We start from the raw sequence: 21,663 nt of genomic DNA, 5'->3' as shown, positions 1-21,663 counted from the left end.
ATAGAGAATTTTTACCGCGTTCAGATAGCATGAAGTTCTACGAGTGGATGAGGCTCGCTGGCTCATGCCCCCACGCCCCACTTGGTGTCATTGCTAGGAATGAAAAAGAAAGATACGAGTACAGCTCAGAACAGGGCCTGCAACAAGTTTTCCAAAGAGTCGTGCCTGACACGTGGGTGGATCTACAAGGATTCTCGGCTTTGATTGCGGTTTAGCTGACCTGCTGCTGTGATACGGCTCTCTGGGAGGGGTGTGCCAGAGAAAATAAGAAATCAAGTACATTGAGTCGATGTATCTCAAAGGGCTACTACAACGCAACTAGAAGCAATCTTGAGCTGCAATTATACTTTAAAGTCAAGTATACATTCCCATTGAGATAAGGATGGAGACGGAGTCACAGCTCATGCTGAAGTGCTCGAAGCTCAAGCTGTAGTCAGACCTGGGCTGGGCCCCCTGATGACTCTTCTGCTGCGTGCAAGAAGCAAAGTTTGCGTAGCAGTATAAAAGGGAAGCCGCCCTGCTACATCTCTTTTCATCTTTCTCTTTGAAAGATTTGGTGAAATGTCTGACATTCCCTGCTGCAGGCGCAGATATGGATGTGAGCCGAACCCCCTCCATGCAAATGCAGCTGGCAGGGTGACCTTGCTCGGGTCTCAGAGCATTACCTTTTACCAACTGCTGCTACTACATCGTGCGACCTCTACTACCGAGCTCCATCCGCCCTTTCGATTTTCTACCTACCGATTCAAGCCATTTATTCGGTACATTTATTCAGTACGCGATGTATGACACGATGCACTCTTATTGAGTGATAATAGTAGTCAGAGACAGCAAACCGACAGCTCCGGAATAATACGCAGGTACCAACCAGAGAAGTAGCCATGCTCACCGCATGCCGATGATGAACGTCGACTACCGAACCTTGCCGCTTGTTCGCCGCTGCTACTGTGCAGCATGACGTGCTATGGATACGCTGCGACTTCATCAATCTCGCTGCAACCCTTTCCAGCGCCGCGGTGTATCCAATAGGAGCGAGACGCCCGACACCATCTTCCAACACTATTGCCGCCGCTACTCGTGCCGCCGCGCCGCAGCTACGTTGAAATTGCAGGGGTGGAGCGTTTGGCGGTGTCCGACCAGTCGCCCGATTGCTCGGCCTAAAATATACACGGAGCGCACATCCCGAATGGCGCATGCGAAAAATTTTCCATGAGCCCGAGCCTCGTTGCTCAGCTGGGAAATTCAGGGTCCACACGAGCTACATAGTATCTGGTACAGGGCCTTGCATCCCCGAAGAGGCGGCATCGCAGTGCTTGGAGACCAAATGGCTCAAAATGACGCATGTCTGCATATGCCCTGCTGGTTTCTGGACCGTATCGATTTTGGATATGCGCGAGAGCCATGAAAGAAAAGCTGAATATTTTGCCGGCCAATTGGCAATTTGTACAGCAAAATGGCGGCTGTTCAACTAATCAGCTAAAGAGCGCTTTTCTACTCCACTCTGCGGCCACTTGGCCAGATCTTTGCGTCTCGAGCAAAAATGGTGCTCAGACTGTAATTATAGTAGTAGTATGACGACTTTCATCTAACTGAGAGAAAAACGATGGAATATGTCGTTTGGTAAGCACGTATGGTAGCTATAGCTGCCTATCGAAGCTGTCGTTATGGGGGTGAGGTTGCCTTAGGCTTAAACCGGGCGCATGGATCTGTCAATCTGCCGTCCAGCCTCGTTTTCCCACGCCCCCTGTCCTCAGGCATTCATCCCGCGCAGCATCTGTAGCAAGGGGTCTTATTTCCCACTCACACACGCATTGGTGCAACGTAGCGGTTATCTTGCTCCGATTTGCCCAAAATAGGAACAAGGGTGCAACTGCGTCAGAGAGGATCCAATTGTGCCTTTGTGCCTGGCTCCGAATTCACGAGAATTATCCGGATCATGCTGGACCGGTCAGATATCAAGACTCTGTGTTATATCGCGCATTTATGGCCGAGGTAGCAGAAGGAGACATTTTGTATCTCGGCCCGTTCTCACATGGTGTCTAACTCAAGACGGGCTCTAGATACAGAGCTAAGGTTAGCACAGAGACGGGCTCTAAAGCTCCTTTTTGCCGCGGAAGCTACTGTATTATATCGCTCCGTGCTTTGTAGATGAGCTAGGTTTCCTCTTTGGGTGAGCCATATAGAGTAGGCTTGTCCGCCAGAGACCTAATTCGGCTATTCCATGAGCGTCAGAACAAGAGCTAGAACCGGCTATTGTGTTCTTTCGCAGTAACTAACTCCAGATGTGAGCATGCTGCTAGCATATGATTAGCCAGAGAAAGAGTCTTAGGTAACTTGCTTCTAGCCTCTGAAGATATGTGTTTGTATATTACACAGATACCATTTAATAAACACATACATGATCGAGACAGCGCTGGTAGACCATATTAATAAATAAATCAAAAAAAGGGGGTATCATTGTAATTCTCGTTGCGCCAGACCCAGCCGCCATGTTTCTATCATTTCGCCAAAGCCTCATCTCTGGATTCCGCGCTTTCGCTTGACGCCTTCTCGGCCCTCTTCATAGCATATCCTTCTATGAATCCGTTTGGATCACACGTCTTGTCTAGAACAATTCGATGAGCCGCCACATATCGCCGTACCGCTTCTTTGTCAAGTCGGACACGAGGAACTTCCTTGACGACCGGTTTCGGCTGTTGTTTCTCATCTTCTGCCTCGGCTGATGCCCCCTTGCTGCTCTGCTTCCCTTCCTCTTCGCCGGTTGCCTGTTTCTTTTTCTTTTCTTCTTCGGATAGGTGCAACTGCGTGTCTTCCAAAGGCTCCGGCTTTCCGGGTCCGATACCTGCATCCTCTACGATGCCCATATCCCTCAACACGCCCAGACAGTCCTCAGGTGAAATCCATGTCGCTTGGCTGCAATCTTCAACGTCCACCAGCGTTTCCAAGGCATTTTCTGAACCCGACGGCGCAATTTCGAGGCCAAGTAGCCAACGGGCAATCTCTCCAGCCCAGAAACGCTGATATCCCTTCTTACCCAAGTCAGATATAGGTTTCTCAGGCCCTCCCATAATACCTTCGCGCCGGGAGATTTCGTAGGAGGCACCCATCAGAAGGGCACCGAGACCTTTCCGCTGCCACGGAGGGAACATGAGGATACATGCCAAGTTGTTATTATCCCACGACATCTTCTCCTTTGAGAAGAAACCTGTGATTTGTGGTGTTGTAGGAGGAGCAGCCGTGCCGGACGGCGCCGCTGGCGCCGTTGGCGGTGTATATACCAACAAGAAGTAGTTAAACCCAGTCACGTCGAAGAAGACTGACTTGTTATCTAAAAAGAGCTTCGCAAAGAGCGATAGATTCTGACAGAAGAGCTGAGTCAAGGGTTAGCACACTGAGATCTGAGAAAGTGATAACCTCGGTAAAGACTCACCACATCCTGCTCTCCATCCACCTCCCAAAGGCTCCATTCGCCCTCATCCTGCACAACTTCTTCAACGTAGCGTATATTTCCTTCTCCTCGCCGCTTCTTCTGTCCTGGGCCCCGGCTACCATCCTGCGCAACGTATACCATCCGTCTGCCTTTGGGATGAATATAAACCTTCTTCCCCGGTACATGAGCCCGCTGCTGGCATAGTTTGACATGACCCCACCAAGCCACAAGCTCTTTGGCATATTTGAAGCAACAAGGGCAGACATATAGCCTCTCTAGCATGGGAACGCCATCCTTCTCTTTCTTTGCTGGCGCCTTCCCGCCTGTGTCCACGAGCCCGTCCTTGCTGCCCCCCTTTGCATTGCCTGATGTAGCTCCTAGCACTTCTTTCCCGTAGTAACTCGGATACCACGTCCGGAAGCATAGATTCCCCAGAACAACCTTGTCAATATTGCGATCTGTTCTCGGGGGCGGTCGATCGGATACGGGCAGCGTCGGTGGCTTAGGTGGGAGCACCGGCGTAATGACCATTGGAGCTGTCGTTATTTTATCTAGTCTGGGGGGTGGCGCGGACGGCCCATGAGGCCTCACCAATGAAGACAGCCGGCCATGCTGGTTCGCCTGGGGAACGTGATATGTAATCTCTGGTGCGACAAGATCCGAGGGTCGCCTACGCTCTTTGGCAGAGACACCGCTAGTCAAATCCGCCGCGGCAGCTCCTCGCTTGAGAGGAACCGGTGCGGCTACTCTGATAGAGTTGGGCGACGGTAGCGGCGGTACTATCGTGCTACTTGGAGTAGCGCTATTTGGAGCAGCCACCTCGAGGCTTGGAAGAGGCACAGGCAGAGGAGAAATCTTCGCGCCAGCTGGACGAGCAGTGCCGTTACGACCAAGTCGCTTTTGCGGATCTGTCATGAGCATCTGAGGCAGAGGAACGGCCGTCACGGCAGGCAGAGGAGCAGCAGCCATCTTCTGAGTCGCTGGCACCGGCGGCAGAAGCGCAGACGCGGGAACTGGTGGAGGATGCACAGGAGTCTGACGCGTCGCACGACGCGTGGACGAGGATTGAGAGTCAGGATCGGGCTGGACAGCGGGCTCGTCTGGTCGCTTGCGCTTTTGGGGCATCGCTTGATGCTTTTGGCCAGGAGAAGACGAACAATTGTAGTTATAAGCCGGGCAAGGGAGCCGAGAGCCTCTCGAGCCTTGTGGATTGGATTCGACGGTCGACGAGGGGCCGCTGGCTGGGATGTCACGGGACGGCTCGGCGCAGATGAGGATGCGACGAAGCCATCTAGGAGCAGGAAATCTATCAAATTCAAATTCGTAGTTTAGAGCATACGAGTAGACGTGCACTGGTTCTCTGGTATGGATTGCTGGAGGGGATGCTTTGGCGGTCGTTGAGCGAGGAAGAAGCTCAAGCTTGGTCCGTCACGTGGGGCCGCGTAAAGGGCGTACATGAGGTCCAGGCCGAGTTGGTTTACAACTGGCATTTTGAACAATTCGATGCTACTAATTGGTAACAATATAATGGCAACATATATTTGATTCAGATTTGATATTGTAATTGATGGTGCTGACAATATCTTTGATTTCTTGGTAGCTTCTACGTCTATAAGTGCTATGTCAGCCGCATCCCTCAGCAGTTGACATAACGTCTATAGCTCCAGTAGCTAATACGACATATGTCATGGGATTAACTCTATTAAAAATTCAAAGTTTGTGAGTTAGATTGGCAGCTTAAAATGACTACATTCGAAGACACAATATATGCCAATGCCCCAAATTGCGGGCAGATAGGCACCACTACGGTTAGGCTATTGGCTCTTCCATCACAAGATGGACATGAATTTGCAATGACATTGCTTTTTAATTTTAAATGAGTGACTAGCTAACATTTTTTCTTCTTACAGAAAAAAGAACGAGAGGAGATGCTGTTATTAAACATTCATCGCAAGGGGCAGCTCAGTTCTGTCCAACATCCAGAACCCGTTGCAAAGTCTCATCGCCCTCCTCCCAGTCTTTAACAAGAGTCAGCAAACGGCGGCGAGCCAATCCAGCATCTCGATTGCGATACACGCTGTCGATTTTGCGAACCACTTTGTCGCTGACCAGCCAGCGTTTCTCCTCAGCCATGAAGTCTGCGTATGACACGTCTTCGCCAAAAGTCTTCTTCACATTAGCCTCAAGGTGCTCTCGGATCGCCTTTTCAGACTTGATCTGTTCTGTAGAGGGAGCATCTGGGTGAGGGAATGCCGAGTCAATTGACGGTACGAAAGCCACAGATTTCCTAGACGGATCAGCCAAGATCGATGTCGCAAAGAAGTATATCAAGCTTGGGTTCTCCATAATTGCCGGCGTCAGCTTGATAATACCAGGCGGCGTGGTGGCGCAATGGCCCAAGTTGAAATACTGCAGCTGAGGCGTGTTCCTGAAGAGCTCCGATATGGCTGGCACAGCTTCATCTTCGATATAATTATACGCTTGGCCAAGATCCTCAGTGGCATATGCTTGACCCAGGTCAAAAGTTCTGATACCAGGATGTCCAGTCAATGCTTTGCACAGCGCCACGGCACCTTGGGTGCTGACTCCAACCGATTGTACGAGCAGTCGAGCCAGATACGGTGCCTTGGGCAGTGCTTCAGCGAGAGCCTGGACGCCCTCGTCTCCAAGCGGATTAAGTGACATATAAATCGAAGTTACGCCACAATGCGGCGATGCGAGAAACTTGCCGATAGCAGCAGCTCCCTTGGCCGACATGCCAACGCCGTTCAAATAAATCTGTCGAAGAGGTAGCTTGTTACCATCGGGGGCAGAATAAGCGGCCAGACGGGTGAACAAGTCAGCAACGCCGCGGTCTCCAAGCTCGGTTTGATCAAGATCCAAAGTGTTCAAATTCTTCGTCTCGGTGATGAGACGATAGACATCCTCGGCAGCATCTGGCCCAAGAGGATTGCGTTTCAACCAGATATTGGTCACGGCAGGCGACTTGACCAACGCATCTACAAGAGTCTTGAAGTTCTCACCGCCTTGGATGCAGTTGCCTGCAAGATACCAAGTGTCCATGCGATCTGGGAAGTCATTGATGAACCGAGAAATGGCCCGGACGCCAGTTGGGCCTATAATGTTATTGCCCAGCAAGAAGTGGCGAACATGGGTGTTCATCCGCAAGCTCTCCATCAACTGCCCAATATGGTCAGGGCCGACGACCATTTTGCAGAGATCCATCCGACCATCTTCATACACGACTCCTCGGCGGAACTCTGCGCCACGGACGCTGTAATATGGCTCGCCGTTGCCATCATGAAGCTCAACAGCACCATCCACGCCGTTAATCTCATGATCGCCGCTTTTGGATAGATGCTCGAAGAATGGGGCCAGCTCTTCTGCTTGAGCAATCTGTACCGGCATGGGGACAGCTTTCGGGCCGCCGAGCGATATGGGTTTCTTGACGGCATCCCACGGTCCCTGGCCGGTGATACGGCTGGCCCAAGCAGGGGCCTGGACGCCAGGCTCGACCCCGCCGGTCATTCCAGGAGCCATTTTACCGTTGCGTTTGGTGGCTTGTAGTAGGTCATAGCGACGCTGAAGTGAAGCCCATGCGCGGAGTCGAACACGGTCGGCGTCGTAGCGAATGATGGATGTCAGTGAGCCATCGTGAACCGGGTGTAGTAGCCCAGATACAGCCACGGCGAGGTTGTGGCGAGTCGATTTCCGGCTCGGCAGATCGTGTAGTATATCTTCGATTCGGTGTTTGTCGAGTGGCAATTCAAGGATTTCATCTGCCGTGTAGCCATGCGAGGGCTTAAGAATGTCTACCATATGAGTATTCAGATCATTGAGAGCGGCGCGGCAGAGGCCGGCCAAGTAGGCTGCTTCATCAAGGGAGACATTAGAGTCTGCGTTTGAACCATCTACTGGTTTGATTCGAAGCATGAGAGAAGAATTCGAGCTGTCAAGCAGCTTAACTTGTGTAGCTGAAGCCATGGTACTCAATGACAATGTAGCAAGACGTCGAACTGATATTGCTGCTAGATGCGATGGCCAATGTCTATCTACCCTCAAGAAAACAAGCGACATCTGATCCTTATATATAGACAAACACGCACAGACACATTAACTAGACGAGGCAGACTTCTATACTACTCCCAGCCATCGCTCTCGCGGCACGCATAGCAACGAACCCCCCTACCAATCAGCCCACGCCTCCATCCCCTCACTCCTCTCCAATATCCTGCAAGATGAACACACAACGAATAGGGAATACAGCTAGTCATCACCACTGCACTAACTCAATCGGAGAATAGACACGACATGCCAAAAGGCGCACGGCACGCAGGCAGGCATCCATCCGATGAGTCAAGACCACACACCGCTAACCGAGATCGAATCAGATCGAAGTGCGACGTAGCTGTAGCAAAAACCTTCATGTATGTTCCCCGCATTGAGGCGCAGATGGTGATTTACAAGGGCGTTAATGCAGGTTTAAAAAGACAAAGGGATTTTTTAGACGATCTTTTCTTTTCTTCCCTTGTAAAATGTCAATGGCAAAGGGCGTAAGGCTGCATATCCATGTCATGTCTTGTCGTGGGTGGCTGTGTTGATGCCTAGCTGTATTATGCATGGAAGTCGCTTAGAATGTCATGGAAGAATATGCGATACGCCTATTATACAGTTAGTATATGCTATCTGTTAACCACCTATCTTCTAGGATAAAATTCTCATTCTATACATTTTTAAGTATCATTTGCTGGATACTACCCAGTACGGAGTTTGATAATGATGGTAAATCAGATAAGGTGGCTTTCTATACACATCTCTTTAAAGCCCACCCAAACGTCTCTTGACAATGGGATGTATCTGTATACGGTGCATCAAATTGTCAAATATCAAATGCAATTGCTTACTGAGGCTATCCTCTCACCAATTTCTTCTCGTTGCCCGTGCGCCCTTAGCCTTCTATAGACCCGATCCTCGCCATTTTGCATGTCTACCAGCAGATATTAAGTCAATTCACAATCATGAATGCCTCCTAGCCATCGTCCACTAAGTATCTTCAGGGTGAAGCACAATCACTGATCACATGGTGTGAGCCACCCAATGAATCCTTTGTAGAAATCGGGCTATTGTTTGGTGTAATAGAAAGTAGCCATAATAGTAAACATATCAGCATGGGTAAAAAAATTATTAAATACCATCCAAGTCTCCACCAAGGTCATCGTCGTCCAAGTCGCCCTCCTGAATCTCCTTGGCCATTTCTCGCTCGCGCTCACGCGCCTCTTGAGCGTTCTTCAGCTCAAGACGGTGTTGATTCATGGGGAACCGCATTGCCTGATAATCGATTACGTTAGCTCAAACTGTCGAAATATATGGGACGATGGGAAAGTATCAAAGAAAGGGGAAAGATAAAAGGGGGGAAGAAAACTCACCTTGACGCTCTCATCGTGAAGAGCAAGGCACGCCCGGATTCGGTCGTGGAACGCCTCTCCTGGCTCTCTTGTCGCATACACATCGCCCACTTCCTTGCTCTTCATGAATCCGTTTTCTCTATCCAAAGTAGCCTCAATCACGCCGTCTCGAATGGCCTTGGCGACAATGTACTCAGCCGACTCCTCGCTACCAAGATGCAGACGGATGCAAATATCACGCAGAGAGATACGTGAGTATGACAGAGACATCATACGAATGCCAGTCTTGATGACATTTTGGCGCAGGCGGAGAATAAGCGTGTAGGTTCCGTCTCGCTTGAAGATGTCGGCGTTATCAGCGATGGTAGTCTCAAAGTCCTCCAAGTTGCCCACTCGCACGGCACGAACCAGCAGGAAGTATGGGTGTAGAGCATCCTCCAGAGAAGGCTGGCGAAAGGTGGCTCTGTCGGGGATATCTCCCATCAACAGCTCGACAACCAACAATAGCTTCGTGGCAGTTTGTGAGAAGCCCACGGCACAGCCGCTCGACGGCGCCTTACGGGTGGCGGCTGTGAGATGCTCGTGTGCCTCTGTGTATCGCAGTTGGATAGATCGGATCCGACCCAAATAGTACAAGAATCGTGCTACTTGGTTGTTCGCAGCATTCTCGGGGAACTGGGTATGTGAGACAAGCAGGTCGGCTTGCTTGATGTGCGACGTCAGGAGATAATTTCTTAATAGCAGGACGATGACCGAAGCCTGAGTATCAGTGTCCTTGCGCAGCACGGCAGTTCGAAGGACGGCAAGAAGAGTAGGTCGGATAGCCACAATGGGCGATTCGGGAGACGGGGGAAGCGGAGCAATGTACTCGCAAAAGAGTGAAAAGTAAAAGTAGACCTTGGCGGAGAGGCAGTCTAGCGTTCGGCGGTTCAGAGTCTGAATGCGATCAGACAGGAACTTGGAGAAATCGGCTCCTTGCTGGTACTGTTTAGCATCAAAAAGGTAGACTTGAATCAGGATGCCCAGGAAGACGTCGATCTCCGGAATGATCTCCTTGGATTCCTTCTTAGAGGCTCCGTTCTTGACAGTCTTAACGTCACTATCCACGTCCATCTCGGCGCTGGCAGCACGGCCAAGAGTGACGTCCTCTCGGCCAACCGCAGCTAGGAGATTCTTCGCAATGCTGCCCGACGTCGTGTTGGCGGGGTATGTGTCGGCAATCGCCTGTGCAATAACATCTGGTGATAGGTGCTTGCGGATGAGGGAGATGGATCGGAGGGCTCGCAGGGAGAAACGGGCGTCGAAGAGTGCAACAGCACGGTCAAGAAGAGCAAAGTTGCTTTTGATGTCTATATGTAGCAACAAAACGAGTGCATATGTCAGCGAAAAAGGGCGTCTTCACACTAGAGATTCATGCAGCCATCTTTGGTCCTCTTTTGCTTACCTGCTACGGCTTGAACTGCAGGATCAACCTTCTCCTCCTTGCCTTCGGCGTTGTCGACATCCATTGCCACGTCGCCTTCTGCGTCAGTCGCCGGGGCTGGCTGCTTAGGAGCTTTCGAAGGAGGTACAACCACAGTCATACTGTCGTCGCCGTCTTTTCCAGCTATTTCACCATTGATATTAGCTCCCTTGGTCTTCTTAGATGTCATTTTTCGAGGGGTCCTCTACCGTTGTTGTGGGGTGTTTTGCTAGGCATGATGATGGCACAGCAATGAATTTGTGGCAAGAGGATTCAAATGATCTTCCCGAAGGCCTTCGGAGACACAAAGGTGATCTATACGATTGACTCAAAAAGAAAACCGACCAAGTGGATGGACCACCTCTTGCGTTGGGTCTGCTGGACGTCAACGGAAGCGTGTATCTGCCCACAGCACGGAAGTACGGCCGGCGAAAGGCCAAATCTGGGGTCGACAGAGGCAAAGGGTTCGAGTTCGTTCGCGGCAGTCGGCCTGGGGTAGTTCGTGAGCGCCGAGCTGGGGACCGCTGAGGCTCGCTTGTTGTGATTACTTGGTATTTGGAGGTGCAAGAAGGCTCGAAGCTTGGAGAACAATTGGGACGGCCAGCGTATGAGGGACAAGGCTAGCGATGTCGTGGTACCCGCAGCTGCGCAGTGATTTGGGTGGGCTCTGAGGTAGCCTAGACTTATCTAATGCTATGTGCTGTAAGCTGTGGCAGCTGTGGGGCTGGGCCGCCACCTTGCCTGGCTGTAGTGACGTTTGCCATCCTGGTGCCTACGGCCAGCTTGAAGCACTGGGCAGATAGAGGCTAGCAGGGTGTAAAGGAGCAGTATAATGATAGCCGCCGTGTTTTTGATGGATATAATTAATCATAGAGTAGTAAATCATTAACTGGAATATCTCATATTGCATGGTAATCAATTTCAAGAGTCTCACGGCTACATAATGAGGCAGCCGATCACGCATCTGGTATACTGGGTATTATTCAGCACCCAGATATCCCTCGGATACAAATCACATCGCAATTTAAACCTCAGTCATCGCGTCACTTCTCGTATTCCGATTTCAATGCATTGCAAAACCCATTTTCTGTAATTCCTTACTACCCTTTGTGACTCTGGATTACCATGTCTTATCCCGCTCCGGTAGTGTAAACGGCCAGAAATCATCATGGTTTGCTCACACCTAGTAAGATTAAATGAGCAGTCAGTTCCTTGTGGCTGTTATTACAAGCAAGCCCTCATAAAAAGCAAAATAAATAGCCTATATCCACCTAGCCAGGTATCCGTTATTGTTCCCTAAACGCCGTTTCGTACCAAATCTCATTACCATCCAACCCTGAGAACCAAGATCATCCGAAGCGAGAATAGCAGCCGGGCTAAAAGTTCGCCCAGTTTTATCGAGAAATGCTATTAATAGATGCTCAACACGCCGCATTACTCGCCCTTTCCGGGCATTACCTTAGCTGCTTGCACAGCACTCATCTTTGCGATCCAGCCCGTAGATGGTTGGACTTTGCGTACTGTGCGCAGTTCATCGGAAGAGTAGCCCGGAACACGAATGTTATAGGTTCGCTCCAGCACGAGTTGAATATCTCGTATTTCGAGAACTTTGGAGCCGCGCTCTTTAGAGTTTCTGCACGCTGCATGAAGGACGTTGTCGACAAAGGAATCTGCCAAGTTCAAGACGCTCTATTGCACAGTTAGTCACGCACATCACTATACTCTTGTTCCATCAATTATGTATCCTTACCTCCTCTACTTCTGGAGTTAAAAAGCTAGCGTCTTGGCCCTCTGCGGGACCTCCGCAGACTTGTCGTACAAGCTCATCCAGTTTCTTCTTGCTCAAAACGTGGTCACCTTCAGCATCGTGATTGTAGGCTGGTATTCTGGGCACAGCAGGTTGATTCATGACTCCTCCCACAATTCCACCGCCTTGAGACATGGTTGGTCGTCCAGGGACGACACCGCCACCGACAGCCACTCCTTGAGGTACTGCAGTAGCCTTTTCTGGCAGTTGCTTGGGGATCGGCATTCTTGGTTGAACGGTAGCTGGCTGCTGCGTAGGGTGAGCATGGGGATGGCCTTGTTGGAGTTGCGCTCCTGATACTCCCATATTGGGATTGTTTGCAGTAATTGTAGCTGCAGCCGCGTTGATACTTGCCGGCTGATTAGGCAGTGGAGCGCTTCCGGGAGTGCTTCCAGCTGCTCTTTGATTAGCGAGAGACATGGCAGCTGAATGGCTGAGAGCTCGTGTTGGTTGTCCTGGGCCAGTCACGGGAGTTGCAGTTTGTGGGGTTTGCACTCGTGCCGCTGCTTGAGCAGGAGAGGCAGTCTGTTGAGCAACCTGAGCCTGTGCAGCAGCTGAAGCGAGAGCGGTGTTGACTGGTGCGGGCCGCGGTGGTTCCGTCTTGATTTGAACCTGTGGCTGAGGTTGTCCCTGGGGCTGAGCGTGCAGCTGTTGCTGCAATTGTGCCTGTTGCTGCGGCTGCATTTGTTGCTGTTGCGGTGCTTGCATTTGTGCTTGCATCTGCTGCTGGCCTTGTAGCTGCTGTTGTGCCGTAGCAGCCGCGTTGGGGACCGGTCGTGCTTGCGGCTGGGGTGTAGGCGCAGCTGCAATGCCATTTGGACCTGGAACACGATTGCCCGCTGCCAGCTGCTGTTGGTTTTTGGCCGCCTCTGCAGCAGCATTACCAGGCATTTGCGCAGGCAGGTTGCCATTCTGCTGTTTGTTTGCGGCAGCGCCAGCAGCTGCTACGACTGGCGAGGCGGCTGGCATGACTGGAGTAGCGTTGCCAGGCTGGCCAGCAGCAGCGGCGCCAGCTGAGGCTTGGTTGGCATGAGCAGCAGCTCCTTGAAAGTTTCCCTGCTGTTTGCGAACACCTTCCACCCACTTGTGAGCCTCGGAATAAAGCTTCAGTTGCTGGTCTTTTCTCAGCTGGAACTTTCTCAGTTCCTCGTCTTTGAGGGGATTTCCCTGAGCAGTTCGGTCGTTCATAAGCTTTTCCCAGTTGGCAACATTATTCTTCGTGGTGTCCATGGTCATGAGCGCCCTTGCAAAACGTTCCTTCATTTCCTCCATCCATTTGGCGCCTTCAGCAGATTTATCTGCCAGCTGCACCGGAGGTCGAAGTATAGCAGCGTTGGCCATTTTCATGTAGTTTTCAGGTATCTTAGGCCGTTGCACTGCCGCAGGAGCTGCCGCCGCTGATGCTTGTCCTTGGGTATTCTGCGCCTGACCGGCTGCACCAGCTGCCGCAACTTCGGTTCCTGCACCTTGTGGCTTCTGCTGCTGAGCTTGAGCCTGAGCCTGAGCCTGAGCCTGTGCCTGAGCCTGTGCCTGAGCCTGGGCTTGGGCTTGGGCTTGGGCTTGGGCTTGGGCTTGCAAAGCGGCGTTCGGCTGCTGCTGCTGTTGTTGCTGCTGTTGTTGCAATTGCTGTTGCGGCTGTTGCTGAGGTTGTGCCCCCGGTGGTCGTGCTTGCGGTTGTTGCTGGCCCTGCTGCTGAGCAGCAAGAGTCCTTCTCTGCTGGATCTTCCCAATCAGCATTCTAGAGAACTCAATGATCTTCTGTCGAGCTGCAATCTGGTCTGGGCTGTTGGTTGGGGACCCGTTCATCTTGGTCCAGAGACCCCGTAATCCTTGCTCATATTTCGTCTTCTCTTCGTCACTGAGATACGGCAGGTTTTTGATCTGGCCGGGCTGATACATTGGAGGCCGGTTCTGAGCAGCAGGAGCCTGTGCGCCCTGAGGCTGAGGCTGGCCTTGCTGGGCCATTTGGCCTGGGGCTGGATTCATCGTCGTTCGCAGACCGGATTCGGTCGAAGCAGGGATAGCAGCTGCTGTGTAATTAGGGGTCTCGAATAAAACGATAATTGAAGATTGTGAAAAGCGATCCCTGGGTGACGAAGCAGCGACAAAGCAGCGACGAACGGACGACGCGTTCTGAAGTTTAAAGTTGGCTGAGAAGGCTGTCACAGTTGCCTCGCAGCTGGCGCTATCTACCAATTAAATTCGTCCACCATGGGTCAGTCTGTTTGCACCAGTAAGACTCGGAGTTTTTATCGGTCCGCAGAGTGAATGAACTGTGATTACATAATCCAATATTGCCTGTTGTAAGCACAATACAGTATAAACGGAGATGTGTGAGATTGAGAGGTGTAGGTGTGTCCATTATAATATATAAAGATTAATTCTCAAATCTGATTTCAATAACTTCCGTCGAGTAGCTGGGTATTACGGAACTCCAGCTAACTTTGTCCTCATACCCAGTTTAAGTATATCAGGTATCCAGCTAGGATTTGGAAGATTTAGCTAGCTCTGTGGAGAGCCCAAGATCCAACTTTATATTCGTAATGGTTTAAATTTAAATACGCTGACTCTCTTCTAGCGTATGTTATACTTGTCAAAAATATTTTATCAAGAAACAAATTCTTGCCGTTTGATCTTGGCGGCCTACTTTGCACTATTACTGTTGGTAGAAGAAGTCTGCATAGACTGACACGCTGGGCATCAAGACAGCATACTAGGTTGAAATCAAATTAAGATGTAATTCTATTTATAGAGCAATCAAGGGTTCTTCTTGCCAACTTGGGAAGAACAGCAGCACTCACTTACGTGTCAATGAGCATTCCAGTTCCACCTTCATAGATAGGGGGCGAGAGTGCATAATGATCTAGCAATGCTTCGCGGAAAGTTCCTCTGATGGCTGCATAAAGATGTTTCTCGCGGCAGCTGTTCCTGTTTCCGTGGACCCTCCAAATCCTGCATGTGCTTGCTTGCTAATAGTAGCACTAGCATATTCCGTAGTACGGAGTACTATATCGATGTAATAGGTAGGTAGCTAGTGTGGATTAGACATATCCTAACTCCACAATTATATACTGTGGTAGAGTTATACGCGGAGAAAGTCCCGGGCAGTTGAAACCATATGTGTGCAGTACGGAGTATTTTTACTACTAGGTATGAGTATATACTATCAGGTGGTATGTATCTCTTTACAGGAAAGCAAGGCTAAGCTGGGTTGGTGTAAACAAGGTATTAGTACCTTAGTAGTTAGTATGTTTGCTACGCGGTATGCTTCATGTTGAAAAATGCCTTGTGGTCAATGCACTTACATCTACCATCTAGACTCTTGTTGCATGGCCGACTTCTCCTAACTCCTAACTCCTGAACAGAGCGATTCATCTCCTGGATTGGCACATCCCCCTTGATCCGGACTTATTACTCCTCACTCGATCGTCTTGTCATGCACCGCGATTGTCCAATAATACGAGCCAATTCTCCGGGCGGCGAGTAAATCCTTTATGCAGTTACTCGCCGTGGCCACCCAATCAAGCAGGGTCAGCTTTGCAGGCTCAGCTACACACCCCTTGACAGCACGCTACAGTAGCGCTGCTATTAGTGTTTGTTCCAGAAGCAGGTACGGAGTAGGTCTAGTAGTGCCATAAGATGATAAGATGGCTGAGCCGTAGATTCGCAATAAGCCAGCCATCCGCCAGGACACACCAATAGAATGGCTTATCAGGCAGTTTCATTTTACGAACGCGCGCGCGTGAGAGAGGGAAAGCCGGGACTTTGAGAAGAAGAAAAAATTTCTCATTAGATTCCGGCTATTTCCACCCAGGACGGAATTCTTGTATCTTGTTTCGATGGAAAGCAGGTTTGCGAGCAGTCTAAGTGGGCAATAAGGCCACTGATGGGGAGCAGCATTGCTGCCCAATGACCTGGGTGGATCATGTAGGTACTCGTACCTGCAGTATGCTTCTAGTAGGATCTGTACTCCATACTGCCAATTGCTCCAAGGAACTGTCAGAACGTGCCGGGATGGCGCCTGCAAGAAGATGAAGAAAGACGCTGGATGGATGGATGCGCCGTAAATAGTGATCGTGTGTAGGTTTGGGATAAGATTCGCAACGCGGCCGCAGTTCTGAGCTGGGAAGGGATGATGCTGTGCCACACCATACACCCCGGAAACTAACAGTGAGCAGCTACCACATCAATCTGGAAATGCAACACAAGACAGTTGAGGTTTCGTTGTTTTCTTTTCTCGCGCTGGATGAGCGGGCCGAGCCTGATGTGGCAGGGAGTTGCCATGTAGAGGTACCTCAGCTGCCAAGCCACTGCTGCGTATTTACGTGTATACTATACTGCTCCGTGCTCTGTCAAATCTCCTCTTTCTCTTTGTGGTTCTGGTGTTTATGCACCGCCAGCTACAGAGCGCCACTTTTGGCTGGCTGCATTGCGTCCGGCCTTTCTCCAGACGCTGAAACAAGGTTCATCAGCCCGTCGACCCGACGCTTCGGCTGATGCACATGGAGTTACATGTTGTCCTGCCGCTTAAAAAGGCCTCGCCATCCAGCAAGGCCATCCCGCGCCGGTTATTCGCCTGTCGCCTGCAGCCCTCGCTCGTCTGCAGCATCCAGGCAGCAGATCGCAGATCCGCCCAGGGCTGAATTTGGCCCTTTTCGTCTATTCCAAACCCGTCCTTGTGTGCCTGGTGCTTGTTTTGTTTTTCCATTTCTTATCGGTTGGTTCCCTTAGCCTTTCTCTTTTTCCTCTTTTCGTCTTTCATCTTTGTTTCTCCCTCTTGTTTCTTCCCTTCTCCTCTCCTCCCTCTTCCGCTCTACTCCCGTCTTATATACCGCCGCCGCCACTATCACTGCGCCATCTTCCTTTTTTCTCCCTCCAAGTCTCCAACCAGCAGCTGCTATTTCATACAAGCCGCCGCGTCGTGTGGGTGCCAATTCAGGTGTTACCAACACGCCGACAGCCAGCGCCAGGCCTTTCCGAAACATTATCATGCCCTTGACCGCAAACAACGTCTTTTCTTCTCCAAGCTGGAGGTTCCTACTTAGGACCCTGACTCCTTGACGCCGCTATTGTTTCCATCTCCTGTATCAGCTACTTACTACGAAGGCAGCACCCCTCGCAATTAGCCTGGTTACTGCGCAATTACAAGTAGCTGCTACCACGCCGTATGTCATGATTCCTGCTGCTTCTCCCCTGTTCTGATGCTGATGGCAGCCACCCCGCGCAGCAGACCACTCTTTGTTTTTCTCTCTCTTCCTTTTCTCTCATTCCAAGCAAAAGTACCCCACGCCATCTAAAAGACCCGCGCAGCCAATTGATCGCAACTTCTCGCGACTCTAGTCCGAGACACGACGATCTTAGAGGACCGAGACAACGGAACTACCCCGTGGCCAGATAAAAAGAGAGACAGCCCCCGGCGACTCATTCAGTCATACGTTTCACACGGACTAAAAGCTGCTCATCTACGGTTCTCTCCACCTCCATTACTACTACTACTACTACTACTACTACTATTACTACAAACAACTATGGTTCGACACAGCAGAATTTCGCGGAGGCGGTCATCAACGCCAAATTTAAAGCTGTCGGCAGCCCAGATGGCCGCGCTGCAGGCCGCTGACCCAGCTTCACCGCCCGATACTCCTGTCACCTCACCAGACTTCCCCCGCAAGGATAACCAAGCGGCATTTTACTTGTTGGCGAATTCCTTTGCTCAAGACCCAAATATCAGGCCATATGGGAGCGGCCATCAGTTCAGCTATCGCCCGCTAGAGCAATTGAGCCCGCGATCATCATCTTCGTCTGAAGCCGACAAGGAGCACTCGATTGGTGGCGATTCTTGCGAAAGCGCTAGCGTTGTCAGCCTGCCAACCTCGGCGCAGCGATTGCGACGTGCTTCGGTTGAAAAGAATGTCCCAGAGTCGCACGAGCTGGATGCATCTGGGGATGCAGATGTAGAATCGGAATCTGAGTCTGAGGCTGATTGCGAGGCGGAGCCAGACAAGCTTAAGCGAGCAAGGCTTGCGCACGGCCCCGCGACAAGCATCCCTGAGCGCTGTGACTTTACGATTGATTTTACGATTGAGGACATGGATCCAATGGACAGTGATTGCGAAGGCCTGGATGTCGTCTACCCCACTGAGATTGAGAGTGAATCCGATGCCGAGTCGCCCCCAAGCCAGTCTGCGCCTCAGCAGAGGGATCTGGACCAAGACATGATGCAAGACCTCGAGAATCTTAATTGCAGCAACGAGGCATCTGATGATGAAACTGAGCCTGAAGAGGATGATGAAGAGTCGGAGTTTATGAGAAGGCAGCAGGAACTGAAGCGCATTCGAAGAGTGAGCATGTCAAGCAGCTTTGGAAAGAGGACGCACAGCGAGCTGAGCGACTCGGATGACAATGACTGCGCTCTCGACGTTAACGAGGCCGGCTCCAGCGCTCGGCGATTCCGCAAGAGGGTCCACCGCGGAAGCTTACTGTTCCAGGATCCTCCTGCACCTCGAATTGATGAGCTAGAGGAGCCCAATTCGAGTGAGGATGAATATGCCAACGAGATACGCCTTGCACAGGAGCTACCGTACCACGCGATGGAGATTATGGACACAGATTCGAGTTGACGACAGAGAAAAAGAACCAAATTATGACAACAACAAAAAAGACAACAAAAAAGAAACAAAAAAATTCAAGAGCTCTCTAGAGAGCATTCCTGGCTATTAGACAGCGAGCCTGCTTTACTATACATGATGACGAATGATGTAACGAGAATATTAGAGAGGCACGTCGAAGCCTCAAGCGAAGTTCCCATGGGAAGCTGACATTTACTTATACGGCACGGTGAATATACAAGATAAATCATTTGGATATCCCCAACCAGGAATTGGCCTCACAGCCAGGAGAGCAAACTCGAAGGCGAGGGCATTTCAACCTGCTCGCCGTTGCGTCAATCATTTTTACATTTCAGCATGTACCGAAATGGTTTTCTTCTTTCGATACCTTTATAGATTACTGCGCTTGCATCAATTTTGTCATTTATTCATTTTATTTTTATTTCAGATTAGCGGGAAGTCGGAGGTAGATTCGCTTGATATTTTGATATTTATACATGGCTGATATCTAAGAGATGCATCGTTGAGATGTCATGGTTGATAGACAATAGATGAACATTGCTACTGTTTACCTTGGCTTTACTTGGAACTTGAAGTTGTTTATGGCACATGTATTTTATCTTGGAGTGGGAACACAGCAGATAAGCCCCGCTGTGGACCGCTGTTTGAAGCTCCAAGCCGCCACAGATCTTAGTGGGGTGGCGCCAATACCGCTGCCACTTTGTTGTGACTACCTGCCTAAGCTACCGTTATCAATCTCGTATCATTGAAAACATCCCACGATAAACGGCCACTACTACCTACCTAGGTACTGGCATTCTTTGGCTTCTTGTGTCTTACAATTTTCAATCTAGCCTTTGCCGTTACCTGAAAACATCTACATACACCTTTTCATTGCCCTAGTTCCACCAAACGCGTCGCCCGAGGCCAGCAGAAGCCATGGACTCGTCTCTATTTTCGGTTCACCTCGAGCAAATACAAAGCTCATGTCAGGGAATTGACTCGCTTCCGTAAGATACAATGTCATATCCAAGAAGTAGAAGGTGTTTTGCTAACTAGACCTACAGCTTCCCGCCTCCAAAAATATTCACCAATGCAATGCTCACCAACAACGACATCACATCCTTAATCCGAGACACCGAGGCTCATGAACGCGCACTCTTCTCTGTCCCCCCTCCACCCCCAGCCGCTGCCACGGCGTCGAAACCCTCCAAAGCCGCCGAAGCCGAGGCCGAATCCAAGCCTAAGAACCGCCGGCAAACAGTCTTCAACGTCGCCTCAGGCGAAGTAACGACGGGCCCGCCCACGCGAGGAGCGCCTCATCGTCGCACAGCGGTGGCCGCTGTCCTGGGCGGCGAGATGCACGAACAGCTACGGCGAGGAGAAACAGATCGCAAAGGCGACTTGGATGTGGAAGTGCTCTTGCGCGGCGCCGAGAAGCTCTGTGGAGTGTATGAGTTGCCAGGAGCTCGCGAACGCATTGTGGCGTTACGGGCCAGGCACCGAAATGGGAAGAATACAATGGCCTATTATGAGGCGAAGGTGGCTGAGCAGGCTGAGCAATTGGCTAGCATGAAGAAAGACTGGATGGACCAGGACAAGGACAAGGAGCAGGAAGCGGATGAACCTCTACAAAGCGGTAGCGATGCGTGGACTGAGGAGGATTTGAGGAGAGAGGAAGAAGAGGCAAAGCAGATGGAGACGAAGAAGAGAGAGCTGCAGGCTAGGCTAAAGTCTATGGAGAGAGATATTGGAGGGCTGAGAAACATGTGAAGTTATGCGATTAGAAGGCTAAGAAATTATGATACCCCCAAATATAAACGACAAAATACTTGTCTATAATTACCCATCCGACTAATATCTACATTTTAATCTCATCCTTCTCCTTTTCTTCCTTTGCCTTGTAAAGCTGCTCAAACATGGCCGTCACATCATCCGCACCTTCAATCACAAACTTCTCATCTATCAAGATCTTCGGCACTCCCTTCATCCTCAACTTCTCCATCTCCTCCACTTCCCGATCAACATCTTCGCCTCCAGATCCATCCTCAAGCCACTTCCTCGCCACATCCCTCTCAATGCCAACCTTTTCCGCCGCGGCGATCAAATCATCATAGCTCGTGATGTCGCCGCCCTCTTCGAAAAACATCTTCATCATCGCCACCTGCACCTTATCCTCCAGTTCATACCCGCCTAGCTCCCGACCCAAATGCGACATCCGATGCGAGTCCCTCGTGTTGCCAATCCGTCCGCTGAAAGAGAACCCGAAGCCCTCCTGGTCGCCCATCTGCGCCATCCGCGCACGCTTAGAAGCCAGGCGGTCGGCGCCAAAGCGCTCTACGGCGATGTCCTGCACGCTGGTGGATTGGCCGTGCGGGATGGACTTGTCCAGCTGGAAGGCGTGCCAGCGGATGGTGAATGTGGACGATGATGCGTTGGGGACGGTTTTCTTGAAGAGCGCAATGGCACGGTCCAAGCGGGCCCGGGCAAGATAACAGAATGGACAGACGGTGTCAGAGATTATTTTGATATCGTAGTTTGCCATTGTGCCTTATTATGAATTTTTAAGTTTGTTCTTTTTGATTTTGAAATAGGAGAATAGGAGGTTTGAATAGTATGAAGTTATATGTTGCCTTGCTTGATAGAAGTATGAAATGATGTGAGCTTTAATATGAGCTTGATTGGAGATGCCTACAACCTTATATAACATTTATCCTACCAATTCATTATTCTAAAAGTCAAATTAAAGCACAGGTAGCTAAAATAAAATATCGGCTGCCTAGACGAATCCGAGTTTCAGTTTTAAACTGGTTGCGTATCCAGCTCGTCTGTGGCCTTGGTGGACTTACATGGATCGGATCTTTTGCGGAAAACTACTGCTAGTAGTGGCGCTGGATCTTCCGCAATTCGACTAAGACAGAGGCCAGGCAGGCAATATTCACACCTCTTCT

The 21,663-nt window shown here is 50.5% G+C and overlaps 7 protein-coding genes across 7 annotated transcripts; 2 read left to right on the top strand and 5 right to left on the bottom strand.

Moving 5' to 3' along the window:
• Window positions 1-2,498: 2,498 nt before the first annotated feature.
• GGI43DRAFT_423455 (acyl-CoA N-acyltransferase) lies at window positions 2,499-4,920 on the bottom strand (the record flags this gene model as incomplete). Its single annotated transcript, XM_083208243.1, has 3 exons — window positions 2,499-3,371; window positions 3,431-4,721; window positions 4,778-4,920. The coding sequence occupies 3 exons, from the start codon at window positions 4,918-4,920 to the stop codon at window positions 2,499-2,501; spliced, it is 2,307 nt and encodes a 768-aa protein (XP_083059929.1).
• A 472-nt stretch (window positions 4,921-5,392) lies between these two features.
• GGI43DRAFT_423454 (uncharacterized protein) lies at window positions 5,393-7,414 on the bottom strand (the record flags this gene model as incomplete). Its single annotated transcript, XM_083208242.1, has 1 exon — window positions 5,393-7,414. The coding sequence occupies one exon, from the start codon at window positions 7,412-7,414 to the stop codon at window positions 5,393-5,395; it is 2,022 nt and encodes a 673-aa protein (XP_083059928.1).
• A 1,089-nt stretch (window positions 7,415-8,503) lies between these two features.
• Window positions 8,504-10,801, bottom strand: GGI43DRAFT_75665 (proteasome regulatory particle lid subunit RPN3). The gene is made up of 4 exons (XM_083210246.1): window positions 10,507-10,801; window positions 10,280-10,432; window positions 8,857-10,184; window positions 8,504-8,758 (listed from the first exon to the last, which is right to left on the bottom strand). The coding sequence occupies exons 1-4, from the start codon at window positions 10,532-10,534 to the stop codon at window positions 8,615-8,617; spliced, it is 1,653 nt and encodes a 550-aa protein (XP_083059927.1). The 5' UTR covers window positions 10,535-10,801; the 3' UTR covers window positions 8,504-8,614.
• A 380-nt stretch (window positions 10,802-11,181) lies between these two features.
• On the bottom strand, window positions 11,182-14,365 carry GGI43DRAFT_407511 (transcription initiation factor TFIID subunit A-domain-containing protein). Its single transcript, XM_083206237.1, has 2 exons — window positions 12,048-14,365; window positions 11,182-11,986 (listed from the first exon to the last, which is right to left on the bottom strand). Exons 1-2 carry the CDS (start codon window positions 14,088-14,090, stop codon window positions 11,732-11,734), a joined length of 2,298 nt encoding a protein of 765 aa, XP_083059926.1. The 5' UTR covers window positions 14,091-14,365; the 3' UTR covers window positions 11,182-11,731.
• A 3,018-nt stretch (window positions 14,366-17,383) lies between these two features.
• On the top strand, window positions 17,384-18,757 carry GGI43DRAFT_75318 (uncharacterized protein). The gene is made up of 2 exons (XM_083210243.1): window positions 17,384-17,443; window positions 17,468-18,757. Exon 2 carries the CDS (start codon window positions 17,633-17,635, stop codon window positions 18,722-18,724), a length of 1,092 nt encoding a protein of 363 aa, XP_083059925.1. The 5' UTR covers window positions 17,384-17,443; window positions 17,468-17,632; the 3' UTR covers window positions 18,725-18,757.
• Window positions 18,758-19,307: 550 nt separating this feature from the next.
• GGI43DRAFT_75297 (DASH complex subunit Spc34) lies at window positions 19,308-20,529 on the top strand. Its single transcript, XM_083210242.1, has 2 exons — window positions 19,308-19,722; window positions 19,780-20,529. Exons 1-2 carry the CDS (start codon window positions 19,652-19,654, stop codon window positions 20,483-20,485), a joined length of 777 nt encoding a protein of 258 aa, XP_083059924.1. The 5' UTR covers window positions 19,308-19,651; the 3' UTR covers window positions 20,486-20,529.
• Window positions 20,530-20,567: 38 nt separating this feature from the next.
• On the bottom strand, window positions 20,568-21,493 carry GGI43DRAFT_407507 (thioredoxin-like protein). The gene has a single exon (XM_083206236.1). It carries the CDS (start codon window positions 21,255-21,257, stop codon window positions 20,574-20,576), a length of 684 nt encoding a protein of 227 aa, XP_083059923.1. The 5' UTR covers window positions 21,258-21,493; the 3' UTR covers window positions 20,568-20,573.
• Window positions 21,494-21,663: the final 170 nt, after the last annotated feature.

The sequence above is a fragment of the Trichoderma evansii genome (genome assembly GCF_050947405.1).
Source record: "Trichoderma evansii strain SZMC 28006 chromosome Unknown GGI43scaffold_12, whole genome shotgun sequence".
Classification (NCBI taxonomy): Eukaryota; Fungi; Ascomycota; class Sordariomycetes; order Hypocreales; family Hypocreaceae; genus Trichoderma; species Trichoderma evansii.
This window is presented reverse-complemented; position numbering and strand designations above follow the sequence as displayed.

Coding starts and splice junctions, on each gene's coding strand:
- GGI43DRAFT_75665 (XM_083210246.1), bottom strand. CDS start 10,534: ATGCCTAGCAAAACACCCCACAACAACG. Junction 10,433..10,506: donor CAAAACACCCCACAACAACG/GTAGAGGACCCC, acceptor TAGCTGGAAAAG/ACGGCGACGACAGTATGACT. Junction 8,759..8,856: donor TTCACGATGAGAGCGTCAAG/GTGAGTTTTCTT, acceptor ATCGATTATCAG/GCAATGCGGTTCCCCATGAA.
- GGI43DRAFT_407511 (XM_083206237.1), bottom strand. CDS start 14,090: ATGAATCCAGCCCCAGGCCAAATGGCCCAGCAAGGCCAGCCTCAGCCT. Junction 11,987..12,047: donor TAACTCCAGAAGTAGAGGAG/GTAAGGATACAT, acceptor ACTGTGCAATAG/AGCGTCTTGAACTTGGCAGA.
- GGI43DRAFT_75318 (XM_083210243.1), top strand. CDS start 17,633: ATGGTTCGACACAGCAGAATTTCGCGGAGGCGGTCATCAACGCCAAAT.
- GGI43DRAFT_75297 (XM_083210242.1), top strand. CDS start 19,652: ATGGACTCGTCTCTATTTTCGGTTCACCTCGAGCAAATACAAAGCTCA. Junction 19,723..19,779: donor CAGGGAATTGACTCGCTTCC/GTAAGATACAAT, acceptor CTAGACCTACAG/CTTCCCGCCTCCAAAAATAT.
- GGI43DRAFT_407507 (XM_083206236.1), bottom strand. CDS start 21,257: ATGGCAAACTACGATATCAAAATAATCTCTGACACCGTCTGTCCATTC.